At 41.7% G+C, this 24752-nt stretch overlaps 2 protein-coding genes across 3 annotated transcripts; both read left to right on the top strand.

Moving 5' to 3' along the window:
* Nucleotides 1–1305: 1305 nt before the first annotated feature.
* LOC306696634 (interferon-induced very large GTPase 1-like) lies at nt 1306–14185 on the top strand (the record flags this gene model as incomplete). The annotated part of the gene is made up of 4 exons (XM_079160294.1): nt 1306–1885; nt 3711–4253; nt 6172–6710; nt 11693–14185. The coding sequence occupies 4 exons, from the start codon at nt 1306–1308 to the stop codon at nt 13466–13468; spliced, it is 3438 nt and encodes a 1145-aa protein (XP_079016420.1). The 3' UTR covers nt 13469–14185.
* A 4109-nt stretch (nt 14186–18294) lies between these two features.
* LOC306715919 (ras association domain-containing protein 7-like) lies at nt 18295–23867 on the top strand. 2 transcript variants are annotated; one of them, XM_079186419.1, is made up of 5 exons: nt 18295–18330; nt 21426–21535; nt 22153–22713; nt 22791–23059; nt 23301–23867. In XM_079186419.1, the coding sequence occupies exons 2-5, from the start codon at nt 21433–21435 to the stop codon at nt 23442–23444; spliced, it is 1077 nt and encodes a 358-aa protein (XP_079042545.1). In that variant the 5' UTR covers nt 18295–18330; nt 21426–21432; the 3' UTR covers nt 23445–23867. The 2 variants fall into 2 exon arrangements, with proteins under 2 accessions (XP_079042545.1, XP_079042546.1); XM_079186420.1 differs by lacking the exon at nt 18295–18330 and having other exon boundaries at nt 21300–21535.
* Nucleotides 23868–24752: the final 885 nt, after the last annotated feature.

Raw genomic sequence — 24752 nt, forward strand, 5'->3', positions numbered from 1 at the left:
GGCGCTGATCCACAAGGAAGTTCACACCTACATCAACATTCCTTGAGTTACAAAATCTGAAGTTGGTTTCGTTGTTCACTCTGAAGGGTGTTGGCAATGACATTGACATTGTACTGACAGAAACACACTAATTCAAACAGATTGTGCAGCTATGTATATTGTTTGCAGAGAGAACTCAATGTACTGAAGCTTCAGGAAACACAAGCGAAGAGAAAAACGGAAAGAAAATGAATGAAAGAATCTTCACCCCTTCAACAACAAATACCAGACGAAAAAACCCCTCACACATATGAGAGACGATCAAATAAAGAAACACATCCACCAATTTGACAACACATGGGATAAGATTTACAACGTTAGAATAGAACTCAGCAATAATTCAATATGATAATTTATCATCTTTCAGTTGAATCACATTGATGAACGCATACTTTCAGATATCATGAGACGTAATTGCATCGTCTAAATTGAAAATAAAAACAGTCACCAAAATTTCCCGCCAAAACATCTGATGTAAAGTATTTTAACTGGCAACCCTCCAGTCACAAGTTTCTCCAACTATATGTAGTTAATCAAGTGCTTGACACAGAAAGTGCATGTATCCAATCAATTACAGAACAAGGATACTTCATGTTGGATGTTTTCATTGATCTGATCGTTTGAAACTGATCCGCAATGTATCACCAAGAATACAATGTTTGCTTCTATGAAAATAACAGCGTTTCTGTAAGATCATATTTATTTTTTTCTCTAGGTGTGACAGCACAATGGAGTTGAAGGAAAAGTCAGACCTCATCTACCAACACAGCAGGACATAGAAGGTTTTCATCGTCATACAGACTGCAGCGCAGTCTGCAGAGGAATTAGCCAAGAATCCAGTTTCTGAGATAAGCATCTCAGCACACAGTGGGGGGGAACATCAGGTATTTACATTATAACAATTGATCAGCAGTTTCAAGCTCCCCATTGACCCCTCCAGTCATCCCATTCTTCTTCTGAGCCTTGTCCCACAAAGAGATCTGTCTTTATTACCCTTGATTACCCCTGGGAACATTCTCTGGTTAAACTGCACCCCCATTGAGTTAATCCCCCTTGTCAAAGCAAAGGCAGAGATAACCACTCTCCTAGGTACACAATCATATGCCACATATATAGGTTTGTTAGTGAATAAGGCACATAAACTAAGTCACAGTAGAAATGTACGAGCACAGGGAAAATTCTCTATCACAGCTCTCACTCTCTTGGACAGCAAGAGTTTCATTGACGCCTTATCCACAAGAGAAAAGAGATTTTTTCCTAAAGTGGATGAAATTCAAGTTTAACAGCCATTCTCGGGACAAATTGACTAAGTTGCGTAATGAGTTCAAAGAGCAATGCAAGAAGAAAGATGCAAAACTCATTGCAGAGTTGGATCAGGCTTTGGTGGATAGCTCTTTAGGAATAGAGCATTACATGAGAGAGATGGGACTGATCTATGAGGTCTCCCTGCAGTCACAAGACACTGCTGATAAGATGTCTCATCTCCCTGGTTTGGCTGCTGACATGCTGCTGGATGGATATCCTTTAGAGCTCTTGGATGGAGATGCTTCCAACATCCCACAGAGATGGGTGACAGACGTCCTGACGGAGCTTCACAAGAAGGTTGGAGAGAAGAGCAGACTGTTGGTGCTGACGGTGTTGGGTGTTCAAAGTACCGGGAAGTCAACACTCCTCAACACCATGTTTGGTGTGCAGTTCCCTGTCAGCAGTGGCAGATGCACTAGAGGAGCTTTCATGCTCTTCCTCAGAGTGGGTGAAGATATGAAAAGTGACTTGAATTTTGACTTTATACTTCTCATTGACACAGAAGGTCTAAAATCTCCTCATTTGGCACAACTGGAAGACAGTATTTTGGAACAATGACGCATTACTGACGTGACTGTATTTGCAGCATGTTTACGCCCCAACACATAAATGAACGCCAGAAAAGCAAAGAGCATGTTTTCTGGTAATTCAAAATGAACTAATCACAGGGTAAATCCTATTTTAGAATAGTTCTGTGTGAATTAAGTACTTGACAAGAGTTAAAAAATTACTTTTATTTCATTTTATTAAGAACTTTAGTGTCAGGCCTATCGACCATACGTACATATGTAATTTCAACAAAATCTGAAAGTTTGAATGATATAAAACGTCAAAAGAAAATGGACCCACCCTTTAATTATTATAGAAAGCAAAAAAGATTCAACTGGTTTCTAAATATGTCTGTGTGCTAAATACAGTTTATTTAGTTAAATGCAGTATTGTCAGAAGAAAAGGTAACTTACAACACTGTTTTGTACCAACACACATGAACAGACCAACTTGATCTCAACAAATAACACCATCGTTGTTGTCCATTAACAGTCTGCTGGCAATGCCTCCCTGTCAGCTTTAAGGAAGTGAAGAAGAAATGTGTCAGGAGTCTGTGATAAGAGAGGCTGGCGCTGATCCACAAGGAAGTTCACACCTACATCAACATTCCTTGAGTTACAAAATCTGAAGTTGGTTTCGTTGTTCACTCTGAAGGGTGTTGGCAATGACATTGACATTGTACTGACAGAAACACACTAATTCAAACAGATTGTGCAGCTATGTATATTGTTTGCAGAGAGAACTCAATGTACTGAAGCTTCAGGAAACACAAGCGAAGAGAAAAACGGAAAGAAAATGAATGAAAGAATCTTCACCCCTTCAACAACAAATACCAGACGAAAAAACCCCTCACACATATGAGAGACGATCAAATAAAGAAACACATCCACCAATTTGACAACACATGGGATAAGATTTACAACGTTAGAATAGAACTCAGCAATAATTCAATATGATAATTTATCATCTTTCAGTTGAATCACATTGATGAACGCATACTTTCAGATATCATGAGACGTAATTGCATCGTCTAAATTGAAAATAAAAACAGTCACCAAAATTTCCCGCCAAAACATCTGATGTAAAGTATTTTAACTGGCAACCCTCCAGTCACAAGTTTCTCCAACTATATGTAGTTAATCAAGTGCTTGACACAGAAAGTGCACGTATCCAATCAATTACAGAACAAGGATACTTCATGTTGGATGTTTTCATTGATCTGATCGTTTGAAACTGATCCGCAATGTATCACCAAGAATACAATGTTTGCTTCTATGAAAATAACAGCGTTTCTGTAAGATCATATTTATTTTTTTCTCTAGGTGTGACAGCACAATGGAGTTGAAGGAAAAGTCAGACCTCATCTACCAACACAGCAGGACATAGAAGGTTTTCATCGTCATACAGACTGCAGCGCAGTCTGCAGAGGAATTAGCCAAGAATCCAGTTTCTGAGATAAGCATCTCAGCACACAGTGGGGGGGAACATCAGGTATTTACATTATAACAATTGATCAGCAGTTTCAAGCTCCCCATTGACCCCTCCAGTCATCCCATTCTTCTTCTGAGCCTTGTCCCACAAAGAGATCTGTCTTTATTACCCTTGATTACCCCTGGGAACATTCTCTGGTTAAACTGCACCCCCATTGAGTTAATCCCCCTTGTCAAAGCAAAGGCAGAGATAACCACTCTCCTAGGTACACAATCATATGCCACATATATAGGTTTGTTAGTGAATAAGGCACATAAACTAAGTCACAGTAGAAATGTACGAGCACAGGGAAAATTCTCTATCACAGCTCTCACTCTCTTGGACAGCAAGAGTTTCATTGACGCCTTATCCACAAGAGAAAAGAGATTTTTTCCTAAAGTGGATGAAATTCAAGTTTAACAGCCATTCTCGGGACAAATTGACTAAGTTGCGTAATGAGTTCAAAGAGCAATGCAAGAAGAAAGATGCAAAACTCATTGCAGAGTTGGATCAGGCTTTGGTGGATAGCTCTTTAGGAATAGAGCATTACATGAGAGAGATGGGACTGATCTATGAGGTCTCCCTGCAGTCACAAGACACTGCTGATAAGATGTCTCATCTCCCTGGTTTGGCTGCTGACATGCTGCTGGATGGATATCCTTTAGAGCTCTTGGATGGAGATGCTTCCAACATCCCACAGAGATGGGTGACAGACGTCCTGACGGAGCTTCACAAGAAGGTTGGAGAGAAGAGCAGACTGTTGGTGCTGACGGTGTTGGGTGTTCAAAGTACCGGGAAGTCAACACTCCTCAACACCATGTTTGGTGTGCAGTTCCCTGTCAGCAGTGGCAGATGCACTAGAGGAGCTTTCATGCTCTTCCTCAGAGTGGGTGAAGATATGAAAAGTGACTTGAATTTTGACTTTATACTTCTCATTGACACAGAAGGTCTAAAATCTCCTCATTTGGCACAACTGGAAGACAGTATTTTGGAACAATGACGCATTACTGACGTGACTGTATTTGCAGCATGTTTACGCCCCAACACATAAATGAACGCCAGAAAAGCAAAGAGCATGTTTTCTGGTAATTCAAAATGAACTAATCACAGGGTAAATCCTATTTTAGAATAGTTCTGTGTGAATTAAGTACTTGACAAGAGTTAAAAAATTACTTTTATTTCATTTTATTAAGAACTTTAGTGTCAGGCCTATCGACCATACGTACATATGTAATTTCAACAAAATCTGAAAGTTTGAATGATATAAAACGTCAAAAGAAAATGGACCCACCCTTTAATTATTATAGAAAGCAAAAAAGATTCAACTGGTTTCTAAATATGTCTGTGTGCTAAATACAGTTTATTTAGTTAAATGCAGTATTGTCAGAAGAAAAGGTAACTTACAACACTGTTTTGTACCAACACACATGAACAGACCAACTTGATCTCAACAAATAACACCATCGTTGTTGTCCATTAACAGTCTGCTGGCAATGCCTCCCTGTCAGCTTTAAGGAAGTGAAGAAGAAATGTGTCAGGAGTCTGTGATAAGAGAGGCTGGCGCTGATCCACAAGGAAGTTCACACCTACATCAACATTCCTTGAGTTACAAAATCTGAAGTTGGTTTCGTTGTTCACTCTGAAGGGTGTTGGCAATGACATTGACATTGTACTGACAGAAACACACTAATTCAAACAGATTGTGCAGCTATGTATATTGTTTGCAGAGAGAACTCAATGTACTGAAGCTTCAGGAAACACAAGCGAAGAGAAAAACGGAAAGAAAATGAATGAAAGAATCTTCACCCCTTCAACAACAAATACCAGACGAAAAAACCCCTCACACATATGAGAGACGATCAAATAAAGAAACACATCCACCAATTTGACAACACATGGGATAAGATTTACAACGTTAGAATAGAACTCAGCAATAATTCAATATGATAATTTATCATCTTTCAGTTGAATCACATTGATGAACGCATACTTTCAGATATCATGAGACGTAATTGCATCGTCTAAATTGAAAATAAAAACAGTCACCAAAATTTCCCGCCAAAACATCTGATGTAAAGTATTTTAACTGGCAACCCTCCAGTCACAAGTTTCTCCAACTATATGTAGTTAATCAAGTGCTTGACACAGAAAGTGCACGTATCCAATCAATTACAGAACAAGGATACTTCATGTTGGATGTTTTCATTGATCTGATCGTTTGAAACTGATCCGCAATGTATCACCAAGAATACAATGTTTGCTTCTATGAAAATAACAGCGTTTCTGTAAGATCATATTTATTTTTTTCTCTAGGTGTGACAGCACAATGGAGTTGAAGGAAAAGTCAGACCTCATCTACCAACACAGCAGGACATAGAAGGTTTTCATCGTCATACAGACTGCAGCGCAGTCTGCAGAGGAATTAGCCAAGAATCCAGTTTCTGAGATAAGCATCTCAGCACACAGTGGGGGGGAACATCAGGTATTTACATTATAACAATTGATCAGCAGTTTCAAGCTCCCCATTGACCCCTCCAGTCATCCCATTCTTCTTCTGAGCCTTGTCCCACAAAGAGATCTGTCTTTATTACCCTTGATTACCCCTGGGAACATTCTCTGGTTAAACTGCACCCCCATTGAGTTAATCCCCCTTGTCAAAGCAAAGGCAGAGATAACCACTCTCCTAGGTACACAATCATATGCCACATATATAGGTTTGTTAGTGAATAAGGCACATAAACTAAGTCACAGTAGAAATGTACGAGCACAGGGAAAATTCTCTATCACAGCTCTCACTCTCTTGGACAGCAAGAGTTTCATTGACGCCTTATCCACAAGAGAAAAGAGATTTTTTCCTAAAGTGGATGAAATTCAAGTTTAACAGCCATTCTCGGGACAAATTGACTAAGTTGCGTAATGAGTTCAAAGAGCAATGCAAGAAGAAAGATGCAAAACTCATTGCAGAGTTGGATCAGGCTTTGGTGGATAGCTCTTTAGGAATAGAGCATTACATGAGAGAGATGGGACTGATCTATGAGGTCTCCCTGCAGTCACAAGACACTGCTGATAAGATGTCTCATCTCCCTGGTTTGGCTGCTGACATGCTGCTGGATGGATATCCTTTAGAGCTCTTGGATGGAGATGCTTCCAACATCCCACAGAGATGGGTGACAGACGTCCTGACGGAGCTTCACAAGAAGGTTGGAGAGAAGAGCAGACTGTTGGTGCTGACGGTGTTGGGTGTTCAAAGTACCGGGAAGTCAACACTCCTCAACACCATGTTTGGTGTGCAGTTCCCTGTCAGCAGTGGCAGATGCACTAGAGGAGTTTTCATGCTCTTCCTCAGAGTGGGTGAAGACATAAAAAGTGACTTGAATTTTGACTTTATACTTCTCATTGACACAGAAGGTCTAAAATCTCCTCATTTGGCACAACTGGAAGACAGTATTTTGGAACAATGACGCATTACTGACGTGACTGTATTTGCAGCATGTTTACGCCCCAACACATAAATGAACGCCAGAAAAGCAAAGAGCATGTTTTCTGGTAATTCAAAATGAACTAATCACAGGGTAAATCCTATTTTAGAATAGTTCTGTGTGAATTAAGTACTTGACAAGAGTTAAAAAATTACTTTTATTTCATTTTATTAAGAACTTTAGTGTCAGGCCTATCGACCATACGTACATATGTAATTTCAACAAAATCTGAAAGTTTGAATGATATAAAACGTCAAAAGAAAATGGACCCACCCTTTAATTATTATAGAAAGCAAAAAAGATTCAACTGGTTTCTAAATATGTCTGTGTGCTAAATACAGTTTATTTAGTTAAATGCAGTATTGTCAGAAGAAAAGGTAACTTACAACACTGTTTTGTACCAACACACATGAACAGACCAACTTGATCTCAACAAATAACACCATCGTTGTTGTCCATTAACAGTCTGCTGGCAATGCCTCCCTGTCAGCTTTAAGGAAGTGAAGAAGAAATGTGTCAGGAGTCTGTGATAAGAGAGGCTGGCGCTGATCCACAAGGAAGTTCACACCTACATCAACATTCCTTGAGTTACAAAATCTGAAGTTGGTTTCGTTGTTCACTCTGAAGGGTGTTGGCAATGACATTGACATTGTACTGACAGAAACACACTAATTCAAACAGATTGTGCAGCTATGTATAATGTTTGCAGAGAGAACTCAATGTACTGAAGCTTCAGGAAACACAAGCGAAGAGAAAAACGGAAAGAAAATGAATGAAAGAATCTTCACCCCTTCAACAACAAATACCAGACGAAAAAACACCTCAAACATATGAGAGACAATCAAATAAAGAAACACATCCACCAATTTAACTACACACATGGGATAAGATTTATAACATTAGAATAGAACTCAGCAATAATTCAATATGATAATTTATCGTCTTTCAGTTGAATCACATTGTGATGAACTCATAATTTGAGATATCATGAGACACAATTGCGTCGTTTAAATTCCAAAGAAATCCAATGAAAAAAACAAGGAACAGCAACAGAGTGGAGAGCTGACAGGTCCGCTTTGAAAGCTATATATATGGGTCTGATGAGATCAGTTCTAGACTATGGCTGTGGGGCATATAGGTCGGCGTCTAAAACCTTGTTGGGAGAATCAGAATCAGAACCGTTTACTGTCATGGTGTGTTGAACATACAAGGAATTTGACATGACGGGAGGTGCATAACATTTAACAATCAACAACAATCAGTGCAAGACAGGATGTACTGGAAGTAATACAAGCATCAAGGATATGTAGTGGGGCCTTTACAACAACATCTGAGCCAGCATTGCAGGTAGAAATGGGGGAAATGTTATTGGAGTTGAGAAGAATCCAGATCATGATGACATATTGGGTCAGTTTACAAGGACATAACAACCATCCAACAATAAGTGCAATTGAGCCGTGCTGGAAACATGAAAAAAGGCCAACAAAGAGCTTTGGTTGGGTTGTGAAGAAGAAGGCTAGTGAACTAGGTTTACTGGATAGGAGTTATTCTCCAGCTGTGGTCCAGCTGTTCCTCCTTGGTTACTGCCGCAGCCTGAAATTGATCTTGGCCTCCTTGAACTGATGAGAGATGAATGTGGAGGAAACTGTAAGATCTTATAGTCATACATCAGGAGAATTACCACAATTATATACAGATGGATCTAAAGACCCTAAAACTGGTAGAACAGCAGCAGTAATCCCAGAATTCCATTTTGAGTGTGGGTAAAGACTCAGCGATGATGTATCTGTGTTTACATGTGAGATCATGGCATATTATTGCCTTACAGTGGTAGAGGACGTCAGGCCGGAGAGAGTGGTGATGGCATCAGACTCATGTGCAGTGTTAACGACTTTGACATGGAGACTGGAAACGTGTGTCCACAAGACGACATGGGAGGTATGTGTGTATGATTGTGTTTTAATTGGTAATGAATGATCTGTCGTTGCTTATGTATATTTAATGTCACTGTATTTGCACTTTATTTGGGCCATTGGATACCTGCAGGTTCCCCTACTTACTGACCATTGGTGGGAATACACAATAGATTAACAGGATGATTCCAGTATTTTTTCAAGCCAGCCTCTGTTTTGTATTCTCTACGATGTCAATCAGTACAGGCAACAATACTGTTAATTCAACTCTTCAAGGATGTTGCTAGGTTCGCATCCTGCATCCATGAAGGATTAGAATATTGGACGCAGTAAACTCACGATTAGTAGAGCACAGTTTAATATTGTAGGGTCTCCCAAGGCAAACAGGTCTCAGGGGAGAGCCCAGACTAAGAGTGGTTCAAAAGAACCCCAATGATAAGCAGCCCACGGACTTCAGCCACCTCGCCCGGACCAGGGAAACCGGGGCACCCTCCCGGAGCCAGACCCAGGAGGGGAGCTCGTCGGCGAGCGTCTGGTGGCCGGGCCTTCGCCCATGGGGCCCGGTCGGGCTCAGCCCGAAGAAACAACATGGAGCAGCCACCCTGTGGACCCACCACCCGCAGGGACAAGCATCGGGGTCGGGTGCAATGCAGACCGGGCGGCAGGTCAGGCCGGAGGCCTGGGCGAGCCGATTACCGGCAGCATAGACTAGCTCTAGGGACGTGGAACGTCACCTCACTAGCGGGGAAAGAGCCGGAGCTGGTGCAGGAGGTGGAGCGATACCAGCTAGATATAGTTGGACTCACCTCCACACACAGTACTGGCTCTGGAACCAAGCTCCTGGAGAGGGGTTGGACTTTGTCCTTTTCCGGAGTTGCAAAGGTGAGAGGCGCCGGGCGGGAGTGGGGATACTCACGAGCCCCCGGCTGAGCGCCGCTGTGTTGGAGTTCTCCCCAGAGAACGAGAGGGTCGCCTCCATGCGCCTACGGGTTGCGGGGAGCAAGGCTCTGACTGTGGTTTGTGCTTATGCACCAAACAGCAGTTCGGAGTATCCGGCCTTCTTGGAGTCGGTGGGAGGGGTCCTGGAAAGGGCGCCGCCTGCCGACTCCATAGTTCTCCTGGGGGACTTCAACGCGCACGTGGGCAATGACGGAGAAACCTGGCGGGGGGTGATTGGGAGGAACGGCTTGCCCGATCTGAACCCGAGTGGTGTCTCGTTATTGGACTTCTGTGCTAGCCACGGTTTGGCCATAATGAACACCATGTTCGAACATAAGGTGGCTCATAAGTGTACCTGGTACCAGAACACCTTAGGCCGGAGATCAATGATCGACTTTGTAATCGTATCATCTGATCTGCGGCCGTATGTCTTGGACACTCGGGTGAAGAGAGGAGCAGAGCTGTCAACTGATCACCACCTGGTGGTGAGTTGGATCAGATGGCGGGGGAACCGGTTGGAAAGACCCGGCAAGCCCAAACGTATAGTGAGGGTGAACTGGGAACGTCTGGCGGAGGACCCTGTCCGGGAGGTCTTTAACTCCCACCTCCGGAAGAACTTCTCACACATCCAGAGGGAGGCTGGGGACATGGAATCCGAATGGACCATGTTCAAAGCCTCTATTGTGGACGCGGCCGCTAGGAGCTGTGGCCGGAAGGTCATCAGTGCCTGTCGTGGCGGCAACCCGAGAACCCGATGGTGGACACCGGAGGTGAGGGAAGCCGTCAAGCTGAAGAAGGAGGCCTTCAGGGCCTGTCTGGCCCAGGGGTCTCCTGAAGCAGCTGAGAGGTACCGGGAGGCCAGAAGGACTGCAGCTGCGGTGGTCGCGGGTGCTATAACTCGGGCATGGGAGGAGTTCGGGGAGGCCATGGAGAAGGACTTTCGGTTGGCCTCAAGGAGGTTCTGGCAAACCATCCGATGGCTCAGGAAGGGAAAGCAGGGCCTACCCCAGGCTGTTCTCAGCAGGGGGGGGGGAACTGTTGACCCGGACGGGGGACATTGTCGGGCGGTGGAAAGAACACTTTGAGGAACTCCTAAACCCGACCAACATGTCCTCTGCAGAAGAGGCAGCGCCTGAAGACCTGGGGGGCTCACCCATATCCCTGGCAGAGGTCGCTAAGGTAGTCAAAAAGCTCCTTGGTGGCAAGGCGCCGGGGGTGGATGAGATCCGCCCTGAGATGCTGATGGCGCTGGACACTGTTGGGCTGTCTTGGCTGACACGCCTCTTCAGTGTCGCATGGGGGTCGGGATCAGTGCCCATGGAATGACAGACCGGGGTGGTGGTTCCCATTTTCAAAAAGGGGGACCGGAGAGTGTGCTCGAATTATCGGGGTATCACACTACTCAGCCTCCCGGGGAAAGCTTATGCCAGGGTGCTGGAAAGGAGGCTCCGACCGTTTGTCGAACCTCGGATTCAAGAGGAGCAGTGCGGATTCCGTCCCGGCCGTGGAACAGTGGACCAGCTTTTTACCCTCGCAAGACTACTGGAGGGGTTCTGGGAGTTTGCCCAACCAGTCTACATGTGTTTTGTGGACTTGGAGAAGGCTTTCGACCGGGTCCCTCGGGGGTTCTTGTGGGGGGTGCTGCGGGAGTATGGGGTGCCGGACCCGTTACAACGGGCGATCCGGTCTCTGTACGACTGCTGTAGGAGCTGTGTCCGCATTCTCGGCAAAAAGTCAGACACGTTCCCGGTGGGTGTTGGCCTCCGCCAGGGCTGCCCTTTGTCACCGGTCCTGTTCGTGACTTTCATGGACAGGATTTCTAGGCGCAGCCGGGTGGTGGAGAACGTCAGGTTTGGGGGTCTCGGGATCACCTCTCTGCTATTTGCAGACGATGTGGTCCTGTTGGCCTCCTCGGATCTTGACCTCCAGCATTCATTTGGGCGGTTTGCAGCCGAGTGTGAAGCGGCGGGGATGAGAGTTAGCACCTCCAAATCCGAGGCCATGGTGCTCTGCCGGGAAACCGGTGGAGTGCTAAAAATCGGTTTAAAAGAGGCTCAAGACATACAGAGGAAACACAGAGGCGAGATTGAAGACAGAGTAATGAAGCTCCTGAGTGACTGCAAAGACTCCACACTGTCTGATGAACAGCTGACACAAGAGTTTGAGAAGATGTGGACTCAAGTCACTGTTAATATACCTGGCCTAACAGAACAAGACATACCTGCATCCATTCTCAACCAACTGAGAAAACATTTCTCAAATCGAAATGTAAATATGAAATTGCAAAACATTGAGCTAAAGGAAATTGGGAAGGGTAAATTTAAGACCACAAAACACCATGTCGACTCACTAAAAGAGAAACTAAAATATACGTTAAGCAGGAGTGATGTACAGATCTTTGCAAACAGAGTCATTGAGATCTCCACCCAGTTTGTTCTTGATAAAACAAAGACAAACGGAGACTACCATGAATCTTTCACATGGGATCTTCTGGAGAAGATAGATGAATCCCTTAAACAGAGCGACAAATGCTACAAAACAAATACCCAATTTGAGATTGACCTGAAACTTCACATTTGTGGCATTGCCTCAAGGGAATTCATACAAATGCACCAAAAATTCATGTCAGAGAATGATCCTGGAAGGCAGCTGGAGAAGTACAAGACTCAGTACCAGTCAGACTTTATCGATTTATACAAAGAGAGAGATGACTGCCAACGCAAAGCAACTGATTTTGTCAGACTTTGTATCAAACCTGCTGTTGAAGAGTACATCAGAAGATCTCTGGGAGTCAACATTGTGGATGAGATTTTGACCAGCAGCCATTCAGCAGAGTACAACTCCCGCTCCTTTTTCCAGTATAACGTTCAGAAAGAGTTACTGCAAAAGGACGACTTTGAGAGTTTTGTAAAGTACATTACTAAATATGAAACATATGTTAAGGACTGGATATTTCAGCACATCATACAAAAGATGTCAGAAGACAACACTTTGTTCAAACTGAAGAATGAGAATCTGCAGGTCATTGTTAGAAAAATAACAGGAGCTTTAGAACAGGCCTCAAAAGGAGAGGATGGTGTTCTGCTGCCAGACGACCAGGAAAGCATCACACAGCTCATCAACAACATGCGCAGATGTTTGATCAAAGACATCTCGATTTCAGTGGAGGCTGAAAAAAGCACCTCGTTTCAAATCCAGAGCACATACCATGAGTTTACAAAGAGCCTCAGTGAATCATTGAGTGAACTGAAGGAACAGCTGGAGGAGGAGTTCTCAAACTCTGAAGACATCACTGACACTCTGAACAAACTTCAAATCAAACCACAAGATGAGCTGTTCAAGCGGGTGTTTGGCTGTGGACAACAATGTCCATTTTGTAAAGTTCCTTGTGAGGCTGGAGGCAAAGAACACGAGAAACATCATGCAGCTGTTCATCGGCCAGAAGGTCTTGGTAGATATCAGTATAAAGCCACTCAGAAGCTGTCTGAAGCACTGTGTACAACAGATGTGCAGAGTGAACGTACATTCGTTAACACAGACACTAACTGGGAGGACCATCCTTACAAGGACTACACCAAGTACTATCCAGACTGGCTCATTCCTCCTGACCCCAGCATACAGGCCTCAGACTACTGGAAATATGTCCTGGTTCAATGCAATGATAGATTTGCTGAAGAATACGAAGCCAAGCCAGCTGATGTTCCAGAGGCCTGGAGGAACATCACAAAACAAGAAGCACTGAAGGGATTAAAAGACGCCTTCAACATAAAGTGAACATTCAATCCTGACAATTATAGTTTAAACAACACAATGTTTAGACATGGAAGAGTTTATCATGAACAAATGAACAAAGAAGACCAACAGGAAACAAGACCTGAACACGTTCTTCAGCAGAACAATCAGTCAAATATGAGACGATCAATACTGTTTGAAATGATCAACTTGGCTTCACCATTATCTTTACTTCTGAAAGTAGAAGTCTTCTTTCTAATTCAGTGTCATGAAAACAACAAACACATGACAGACAACAAGAGTTATTGTTTATTGTATTAAATGTTGTTTAGTTATTCAACTGACTTCATGGTTTCAGACTCAATGAGGACTAAACCAGCTCCAGACAGTGAACGGTCTCATCTTTGTTCTGATGAACTCTGAGAACGACAAACGATGAGACCAACAAGTTACAGAAAAGCTCAAAGCTGGAAACAGTCAAGTTAGACTTTTAAATATCTTCTATATTATATCTAATTCTATAGTTTATATATATTTCCCTGCGTGATATTGATGTTGACAATGATATTGATTATGATAAACTACAAAGATCATTAAAATAGAGATCATGTTTTGTTTTTTACCTTTATTCTTTATGATCATTAGAAATGTTTTAAGATGCTGAATGTCGATGTGTTTAATAACTGACGTGCACAAATATGATGCTGATGTATTTCAGACATCACCAGAGGACAGAGACCATGTTATCTCTTTTGTGACATTTTTACTTTTGATTAAAAGTCTTTGTTTTTATTGTTTTTTGTTCATATTTGTTATATGACTTGTGCGTTATAGTGATAATTTTGAAGACGTGAAACAAGATGTTTCGTAAACATGTCAGCGTGAGTCATTCATCGCTTCAGTTGACTTTCTAAACAGACTTCATTATGTTTTGTATAAGTTATGTATTGTATATAAATTGTTTAAGTTGATACCAGTCAGTGAATAACAAATGATGCAAATGAAGTTTGGTGTCGACCTGCTTTGTTTATTACTTTTAAATACTTACATTCTTTCTTCTTTTTAAATAATATGTTTAACAAAGTAACACAATGACTTGTGTGCACAGAATGATGAGGTGAGTCTCTGCAGTACAGAGACCATGTGAGGAGATTTCTATTATTATTAATACTAACTTCACTTTTTACATTTTTATGGTTTTATTTCTCTTTCTATGTTCGTCAGCAATAGTTGAAGAATATGCATGTTGATGCCAGTGACTTTTGGCTCATATGTAAAAACTGTAGCATCCTTTGACTCGTTATTGATTATTGATTCAGATTTTCATTCTTTCAGACGATGATGATGTGTTGATGATGTGTTGATGATGTGTTGATGATGTGTTGATGATGTTGATGTGTTGGTATGTTGATGATGTGTTGAACAAGAAACAAAAGAAGTTAATCAAGATGGAAATACTTTTATCTCTCACTTAATAATTATTTTTTATTAATAGTTTTTGTTTTCTTGTACATTTAGTTTTTTCATGAATAAAGCTCTATTATAATGAAAAGTGCAAAAGATAAAGATTAATATTCTGTATGTTGAAGAACAAAGGCCATGAGAGACAGATGTTGTCTAATTCCATATTTTTTACTTCTCATAAGTACATGCAAAACATTTAGATCTTTTCATGTTTATTTGATAAAAGTCAGTGAATAAATATGTAAATGTTTCAGTATGTTGATGTAACTGAGTTTGTAGCTGATGATTAAATATGATCTAAACTATCAAACAGCAGAGAAACCTGTTGATCATGTTCAACTTGTGACAGATGAGTTAAAAAGCTACAAGGAGCTGAAAGTGATGTCATATCTGTTAATTTTGTTTATTCTTTCCTTTCTTCAAGTTAACAAAGGTTATGTGCTTATTGAATAGTGACAATGATAATATATGTATGAAGATCATGTGGGGAAAAGTGAAATAAACCTAATGAAAGAATTCTTCATGTCACTTTGTGAATTAATATAATAATATTGGGTATAAAGTTGTTTCAAGCTAACGATAAGCGCTGCTACAGTCAACAGTCAGACTTTCAGCTTTCATTAGCTTCATTGTTTCTATTGTGCAATGCATTCTGGGAAAGCAGTGTCTATCAACACCAGATATTAATATTACAACACTACAGTCTCAGAACACGGTTATATTGACGTTGTTTCTGATGAGGAGAAGATGTGATTGGCTCAGTGGTGTTTGGGGGGGGGGGGGGTAGTTTTATATGTAACAATGCTGCATCTCTCTAAAATACAATGGAGGTGAATGGAATGTCATGTGTGGTTACTCTGTTTGAAGTTCAGTGATAGAATGATGTGCATTTCAGCTTTCTACCGCTTGATGGCACAATAAATCAGAAACATGAATAACTCTCCTGTGTCAGATCCCACAGCAGAGAATCTGGCAGCTTTGCTCTCTTGTTGAGTAAATACAAGCTTTAGTCCTATAAAGTGAACAATAAAATGAGCTGATGAGACGCTGTGTACAGGTTGTACCTGTTACTGTATAGGACTCAACGTTTGTACTAACACACCAATCACTCACCACTTGAAAACAGACACAAGGTGGCAGTCAAAGCACCAGAAGTCCACAATGAAAGGAGACCAGAAGTCTTTAGACATAAAATAGTGCAAGTTAAAATACAAAAAACTAAATATAAATAAAATCTTGTACATTTGTGGAGATGATATTTCAAATGAGTAAACTGAATGTAAACAGGAATGTAGTAAATGTATCAACATAATGAAAAGTATTACATATACTACATTAGTGATGAGCTCCATAGTCAGCAGGCTGTTGGATGGAGACGTCCTACATGGATGGCAGCTCTGTAATGGTGATGTGCTGCTCAGTTTAAACTTGCATCACACGTCAATATAATTATTATTTGCATTGCATAGTATGTCACCTTCTCCAGCAGACCCATGTTCTCCAGAAGTGTCCTAATCACAGAGAGACAACAACAGAAAAGGGAAAATCGTATCTGTCATGTACCTTGCTGCCCTGTTTTGGGTACAAAAGTAAGAAAAGAAAAATCAAATGGAGATATTACAAATAGGATATTATTGTCTTAACTCCAAGATATGCTCGCTGAATTAAGGTGATCATTATCCCAGAATGCACCTTGCTCTTACAATAAAACAAGTACGTTTTCCTTCACACCACCAAACAATAGCATCTTAAATAGCAAAATAACTCATTTAAGGTTAGCCGTGTAATTAATCCAAATGATTGTTCTGGACTTTGAAAGTTAGATTTAATTTGTACGTTACTGGACTTTAAAAATGATATTTGAGGTTCACAACATGTCTACATTTGTTCTAGTTTGTTTATTTATTTACATAATATGAAATAAAAATGATCTATAAAGTCTAAGCTATAAATTAAGCTATAAATGAACCTTTAAACCCCTTAACGTAAAAGTGAGAGCTTCATAGGTTTTACTTTCTAATCTCTCAAAGGCTCGTCTATCGTTAGTCGAGTGTGTTTAACCCAAATACTTACATTTAATCCTCTGCTGCTGTCGTTGCTGTTGAGTTGGGGGAACATCCAACAGTCTGAAACCTCCGGTTCTGACGAGTGAAGCCAAAGCTTCACGTGTTAAAGCTGCATTCTCTCTAATGTCCACCAGGGGGCGACTCCTCTGGTTGTATAGAAGTCTATGAGAAGATAAATTGAGAAGATAAATTGCAGTTACTTATATGTTGCGTCTAATAGATTGACCCTTAACCTCTACATCCAGTGGATGTTATTCTGCTCTCAGCTTGAGTTTAAACTAGTGAACAGCCTCTCATGACCTTTCATGTGTAGTTTAATTCATGCACATGTTGCTGCTGAGATGCTGCCATCCATCATCATCATCCAAGTGCAGTGAAACCTGCTGCTGGCTGCCATCTCTCCTCAACACTGTGTGTGTGTGTGTGTGTGTGTGTGTGTGTGTGTGTGTGTGTGAGCAGAAACCAGCTGAGCACAGTTGTTAATCCTCAGCACACACACACACACACATGACTTGCAGAGAGGAATGCTGGAGGAAGAACAGGGCGGCGGTCGGAGCCGCTCCTCTCACTTTATATCTTTTACTCACAGTGGGAGGAGCCGGCGTTCAGCGTCACGGTGACATCACCGTTTCTGGAGACAGAGGAAGTATTCAAACCTCTTACTTCAGTCAAAAACATCAGAATCGCAGAGTATTCGTTACAAGCAGATACAGCACATAAGGAGTGGACGTAGTCACCGTGATGTCACTCATTGGTTTGTGGATGTTTTGAAGCCTCGAGTTCAGCATTCGGGGTCGTGTTCATCTTGTGTTTGTTACAACAAAAAGTAAAACGAGAAAGTGGAGCGAAGAACAACCAACTTTAATATAATGAAAACACTGTAAAAGAGTTCAAGTTAAGATGAAAACCTATCAATCACCTAAAGCATCCCCTGCTTTATGGTCTGTGTGACTCTAAATGGACCATCATTTACTAAATGAACATCATGCTGTATTGAAGAAGACTTGAAACTAGAGATTGAGACCATAAACTCATGAAGGAATAAAAATAAATATGTAAAGAGATGAAGGACGGAGACGTGTTATGATCTGACCTCACGCTAAAAGTGAGACGTAAAGATAACTGTGGAGGAGAAAAGGGAAATAAAAATCCTCTGAAAGGTGAAAGTGGAAGAAAACCAAAAATGGTACATGAAGTTAATTACCTCCCTCAACAGAGTGACATCACTTCTCATGCAGCGCATCCAGAAAGGCTGCATTCCACAGCCTCACTCCTCCTCCTCCTCCTCCTCCTCCTCCTCCTCCTCCTCCTCCAGCCTGAACACACACCAGTGAGAAATGACCATCAATGAAACCGAGAGCAGCTTTGAAACAGGTGAGTGTTTTAAATTCCTCTCTGAGCTCTAGAGACCCTGAAACCTTGTTACAGTTACTTCTTCAAGAGAAAGGAGACGGTTTCATTCTTGATTTCTGTGACTAGTTTGTTTAAAATATTTACATTAAGTGTTTGACATTCCTCTTTACCTTCATTCGTCTTAATAATCGGTACGATATTGGACATAAAGGCCTCGCAGCTTCTTCACTTCACTGTCAGAATACTTTAATTTAGGTTCAAAGGATTTCACTGTCAGCTAAAGACAGACGCAGATAAACTCGAGCAGAGGAAACAAGTCGCTCATGAACATTTACACTAAAGCACTGCGACAGCAGTCATGGACTGAAGACATCAAAGCTACTGAAGGGATTTGGTTGATTTGAGCCGCAGTGAGAACAATAAGGTTCATTCACTCAAACATTAAATTCTTAAAGAGTCAAATTAGATCTTCAGACTGAGCAGACGGTTTCCCTTTGAGAAGGTTTATAAACGTAGCTGTACTTTTCTACCAGGAAACTGAGGAGCACAGTTTCAATTCTTATATATGTTCTAAAGATGAGAGAGATTCCTGATTATCCACATGAGGAGTATAACTCTCTGTAGTCTCCAGTGTGTCGAGGACGTTCCGTTGGGTATTCTGTGATGGTGATACTGAGCGGAGGTAAACAGAGAGCGGAGGTATGTGTGGGCGGAGTCTCAGTCCTCCAGGAATGTCAGCGTGTTCTTCCACATTCCTGCTCTCAGCCAACCGGTGTGTCCTCTCCTGCAAAACAGACACAAGCCTCCACACGTCTCCGTCAAACTACGAGGGTCCTCCTCATGTTCAGAAGGACGTCTGGTCCACTAAGTCTCCTCAGTCACTGCTTCATATCAGTTTACACACAGAGGCATTAAATCACATCTTCTTCAGAGAACTGGAATAAATGGATCATCTAGTTATCGTCTTTACCGCACAAGGAAAATAAACCGGTTTCAAGATGCTGAGGAGATGTTTTTAAGTTTTTAAATGACTCTTTTAGGTCACAGTGTTCGACTATTTAACAATTTATGCAAAAGATTTCAAAATCGTCAACTTTTTCACAATTTTTATATAAGAATCCGATCATCTTTAGTCCCCGTAAAAATAAATATGAAGTGTGCTCGTACCGATCAATTTCAAACCAATACTATCATGAATCCTACCGTCAGAAACTGTCGTCATCAGTGGAGGTCTGTCACAGATTTAAAGCCCGCCCACTTTTTACCCGTCCAATCAAATGCAAAGGATTTGATTGAAATCACAAAATTCTGTTTCAGTGAAGAATGCGTCAGATTAGAGAAGCTGAAGACGCTCTGATCTCTACTTTAATCTGCAGGTCAAGAAACAAGATATGAACCACAATAACAATCAGACCAACAACAGCGCTCTATTATCATTCTATTGTTCTTTTTTTAAATGTTTTATGTGTGCTGCATGCTGGGAAGTCTGCTAATGAGCCCCTAACATCTCATGTGAGTCGTTAAATCAATGCTCGGTTAGAATTATCTGGTTTCAGCCCGACTGAAACTGAATAACACGAGTCCTTAGTTAATAATTAACTACGCACATCCAGAGTTTTCTTTACCGAAACTGCACACAGAGTTGTAACAGATCGTCTCTCCGTCTGAGAGCAAACAGGAACGTTTCTCACGAGTGAGTCGGCTTCTTGTCTCACAGTTCTCACTTTCAATTCAATGAGCGAGTAAATTCCTCAACGTGTCGGTTTGTCTCTCTGCTTTCACCCTGAGAGAGAGATCTCGTACACTTGTCTTCATCACTCAGGAGGAAGGTTACAGAGTTCCATGTGAACAACAGGGTCTCATGTAATCTGAGTCCGTTATTTTACAGCATGTAATAATCTCAGACTACCATCATATTAACACAGAATGAAACGTTACCTTTCCCTTCTTCTGTCTCTATCAAATGTCAAAATGTCTAAATGCATTATTAACACACTTATAATGCAATATAATCTGTTTATAGCTGTGTAATTATATTTATATTTATAATCATAGCACATTATGAGTCATTTTATAATGACTTATAGTTAATAATACTTTATAGTTGAGATCATAGTGTAATATAATTCCCATAGTTATAATATAGTATAATTATTTTATAACGCATTGTTTATAATGCATTATAGTCATTGCAATATGCTTTATAACGTGTTATGATTACTGTTATAAAGCATTATGAATAGTACTTGTGTTATAGTAAGATTATAACACATTTTAAATATGTTTAAAGGGAATTATAGAACTGAAAATGAAAACACTTTTTCTTTTAAATTAGGGTTTATGAAATTTCAATGTTTAGAAAATTATAGTTCAAATAATATGTTTTTGTCAGAAATACAGACCGCGTATTTGAAGCGATGTACATTAATCATTTGAGTTATTATTGTGTTATTGTGTTGAAAACAGCTATTTTCTCATTTAACTTGTGTTGGTTTCTATCAGACGGGCGTGTTTTGGGGTCCAGGTTTAGTTGCTTTAAAGGTGGATGGAAGTTCATTTTTGGCATTTAAATATGTACATATTCTTCCAGAATCAGTGCCCGATACCATGGAGGGAAATAGAAAATCATAATAATGAACTGTCTACAATATTTCATACTGAAGAAATAGTCCCTATTTAAGAAAGTTGGCGTATTTCTTACTTTGGACGGTAACTTCTTCTTCCGTTAACGTTGCCAGTTTTCTCTGCCGGTCTCACCAGATTTTACGGTCCTGCTCTCGTCCACTAAAGTCACAACGTCGTCCGGTTTGCCGTCTACCGTCTGCATGCATGACGGCAGGAAATACGAGCTTCTCAATTATTAACACAAACTAACAAAACACACCGCGCGAAATTACTTACACTTTAAAAGTTAAGTATAACTGACAAGTTCGGCTAGCGTTAGCGTTATTAGCTTGGGAAACAAATAAAATGAACATTACACAGCTAAATAAAAAATTCACCATAAAAGCAGCATTCAGCACCAAAAGAAGTCTAAAATCAGCTCTAAATGTGTGATTTTATATATTGCATTTACTGATTATCTTTGAAGTAACGTGTCCGTCTGTCTCCTGCAGGCTGCTGATGGAGCTGAAGGTGTGGGTGGAGGGCGTGGTCAGAGTGGTGTGTGGCCTATCACTGAACACTTCCTGCCAGGATGTCGTCATCGCTCTGGCACAATCACTCGGTGAGTCTCATTCTACTCGGGCTCATTCACATACGTATCTTAATAAACATATATTTATGAAATAAAATGTACTTTTGCTTTTTGGACCACGGCTGCCCTGTTAATAATTGTATTCTTGCTTTTTCTCTCAAGCAACATACAGGACTGTCTCAGAAAATTAGAATATTGTGATAAAGTTCTTTATTTTGTGTAATGCAATTAAAAAAACAAAAATGTCATGCATTCTGGATTCATTACAAATCAACTGAAATATTGCAAGCCTTTTATTCTTTTAATATTGCTGATTATGGCTTACAGCTTAAGAAAACTCAAATATCCTATCTCTAAATATTAGAATATCATGAAAAAGTATACTAGTAGGGTATTCAACTAATCACTTGAATCGTCTAATTAACTCGAAACACCTGCAAGGGTTTCCTGAGCCTTGAAAAACACTCAGCTTGGTTCAGTAAACTAAATCACACGTATGGGGATTATCACAATATTCTAATTTTCTGAGACAGTCCTGTATTTATAATATTCAGTTACTTCTTCCTACTTGTACTAGAAACCACAAATCCTCTGGCTTACGTGAGCTAAATCAAACTGTTAAATCTTATTATCTGTGTTCTCCGCAGGTCAGACAGGTCGTTACGTTCTTATCGTGACGCTACGAGGGAAGGAGAGACAGCTGGTAGCTGACGACTGTCCTCTCCAGCATCTGTCTCAGCTGGGACGGCTGGCCACGGAGGTCCAGTTCGTCCTGCGGAGGACCGGTCCCAGCCGCGGCGATGGTCAAGACCACCAAGAACCAGAGCCGCACAGTCTGGGTTCCTCTACGCACCCCAAGAGGACTAAACCAAACAGGGCCTGGTCTCCGTCTCCCAGAGCCTCCCCAGAACCCCGAGCTTCCCCCGTCTCTTTCCTAGACCCTCACAACTCCCCCGAGGAGGAGGTGTTCAGGCAGATCCTGCAGCAGCAGAGGAGGCTGCAGGACCTGGAGATTCAGCTTCAATCTCTGGAGAGAGAGGCCGAGGCGTGGGAGCGGGAAAGTTCATCTGCCGAAGTTCCTGGTCCGAGTCCCGTCGCCGAAGGGGAACTGGAGGAGCTGGAGCAGCGGCTGAGGCAGAACGAGGCAGATCTGATGCTCAGAAATAAGTGGGAGGAAGAGTTCCAGGCAGAGATGGACAGAGAAGAAGGTAAACGTGTTCAAATCGTGTTCAAGCTCTTCCTCTGGCTTTTCTCAAACTAGACATGTAACCGCTGTTATCCACAGACATGCACGGACGTCTGCAGCAGCTACACTCGTCCGTGGACGACCACGGTCATCAGATCGAGGAGCTCCGAGCTCGTTCTGCACAGCTAGAGCAGGACGTGCAGCTCGGAGCCCACAGGCGGAGCTCTCGGGCAGACACTCGGCAGCCGGAGGAGGCGCTGGGGTCTCTGAAGCAGGAGCTCCACTACCGCCGGCAGCAGGGAGAAGATCTGGAGGCGGCGTTGACGGGGACACAGAGGGATCTGCAGACAGAGGAGGACAAGCTGCAGGTATGACTCCTCCGTCATCCAGTAATCTGTGCAAGGACTCAGTCACACCACAATCACAAATAAGTCACAAATATATAGTTCTAGCACTGTTGGTTTGGGTCCTTTCGTGTGATTCGTTGACTATTAATCTTTCGATGACGGCTGGTACCGAGGACATGAATAGAAGTTGGGAGGGTTGATATGTTGAAATGTGCCTAAAGTCTGTGCTGTTGGTAACATGTGTGTTCCCTTCTTCATCCAGGGCAGACAGGAGATGGTTGAGGAGCTGAACAAAGAGCTGAGACAGTGTAAGCTGCAGCAGTTCATCCTGCAGACCGGCGGTCCGGACCAGATAAACCTGCCCGTCACTGACGTCTACCTCAGCAACGCCGGTATCATGGAGTAGCAGCAGCCACGGGACTGTATACGTCACCGGGTGGTTTGAAGTGATTATAATTAGCCCCAGAAGAAGAAGTTCACTGACACCGCTGAGTTAAAGCACTCGGGTTCAAGTGAAAGTCCCGACAATGAAGAAGAGAAGACGTGTTCCTCCAGTTTTAGGAATTTATCTTTTCAGATCAGATGAAGAAGTAACATTGAAGAATTTAAGAAGGAAACAATCATTGCGAACTGAAAGTAGAACGTGTGTGTGTGTGTGTGTGTGTGTGTGTGTGTGTGTGTGTGTGCGATAAGCCAATCATTGCCAGTTTCTTTGTAAAAACGTCTTTGAAATAGATTCACATGAATTTTAATGCCACTGAAAATGAACACTTGTATGTTTCTGCTTGTTAATATTTCCTACCTGAACACATAAAGTCTTGTTTTTAGTTCGTTGCTCGTCTGTTTGTTTGTTTCACGGATCAGTTCAAGCTCTCAGTTTGTCTTTGCTCCACCAGAGGGCGCCACAGCTTCGTCCATGATGAGATGCAGCATTTACTGCACACGTCTCTCCAAAGCCTGAGCAGCGTGTTAGTGTTAGTCACGCGCAGACAGCTTCATCTGGAGGAGACCTTCAGACGCTCATCACACTCTTTACTCAAAGGTCGCGATTAGAAATAATTTAAACAAATATAGCAAAAAAAAAGATTCTAAAATAAATATCCTAAAATAAATATCCCACACTAGCTTCAATTGTTTTGTTTAAAAGTGTCAAAAAACTGTAAAAAAATATAAATTTCCTGAAGGTTGACATCTTCAAATTGCTTGTTTTTATCCCAAGAAACAATCCAAACCTCCAAAATATTTAATTTAATATCAAATAAGACATAAAAGCATGAAATCCTCACAAATGAGCAGCTGGACCGGAGGAATGTCGGACATTTTGATCTTGAAAATAGACATTTTTGTTTTTTGGAGTCCTTTCTGCATCAAAATAGTCCGAATGATTTAGGAACATAACACTCAACTGCAACGTCCTCTCTGTCTTATAAACCATGTAGCCGCTTTAACCTGATGAAGATGAAGTAACACATACTTCCATGACTTCCTTTACTTTAGTTTTTAAGCCTCAGTCACGTCAATAACTGCCGACAGTGCAGGACGCACCGCAAGATCCAGAGAGAGAGAGATGGACGCTCACCGACCGCCAAAGACTGTCCGACGGCCGACCGCCGGCCGGCGTGTCAGGGCCTTAACGCCACGCTGACCACGGAGGGCAGCGGTACAGGAAACACTGTTTGTAGGGGAAACAAACAAAAAAGAAACTCCTGGGTTG

Source organism: Pholis gunnellus (genome assembly GCF_910591455.1).
Source record: "Pholis gunnellus genome assembly, chromosome: 1".
In the NCBI taxonomy this organism is placed as follows: domain Eukaryota; kingdom Metazoa; phylum Chordata; class Actinopteri; order Perciformes; family Pholidae; genus Pholis; species Pholis gunnellus.

Excerpts from the sequence above, each read along its gene's own strand:
- LOC306715919 (XM_079186419.1), top strand. The coding sequence starts at position 21,433 with ATGGAGCTGAAGGTGTGGGTGGAGGGCGTGGTCAGAGTGGTGTGTGGC. Across the intron at positions 21,536-22,152 it reads CGCTCTGGCACAATCACTCG|GTCAGACAGGTCGTTACGTT; the intron begins GTGAGTCTCATT and ends TGTTCTCCGCAG. Across the intron at positions 22,714-22,790 it reads AGAGATGGACAGAGAAGAAG|ACATGCACGGACGTCTGCAG; the intron begins GTAAACGTGTTC and ends TGTTATCCACAG.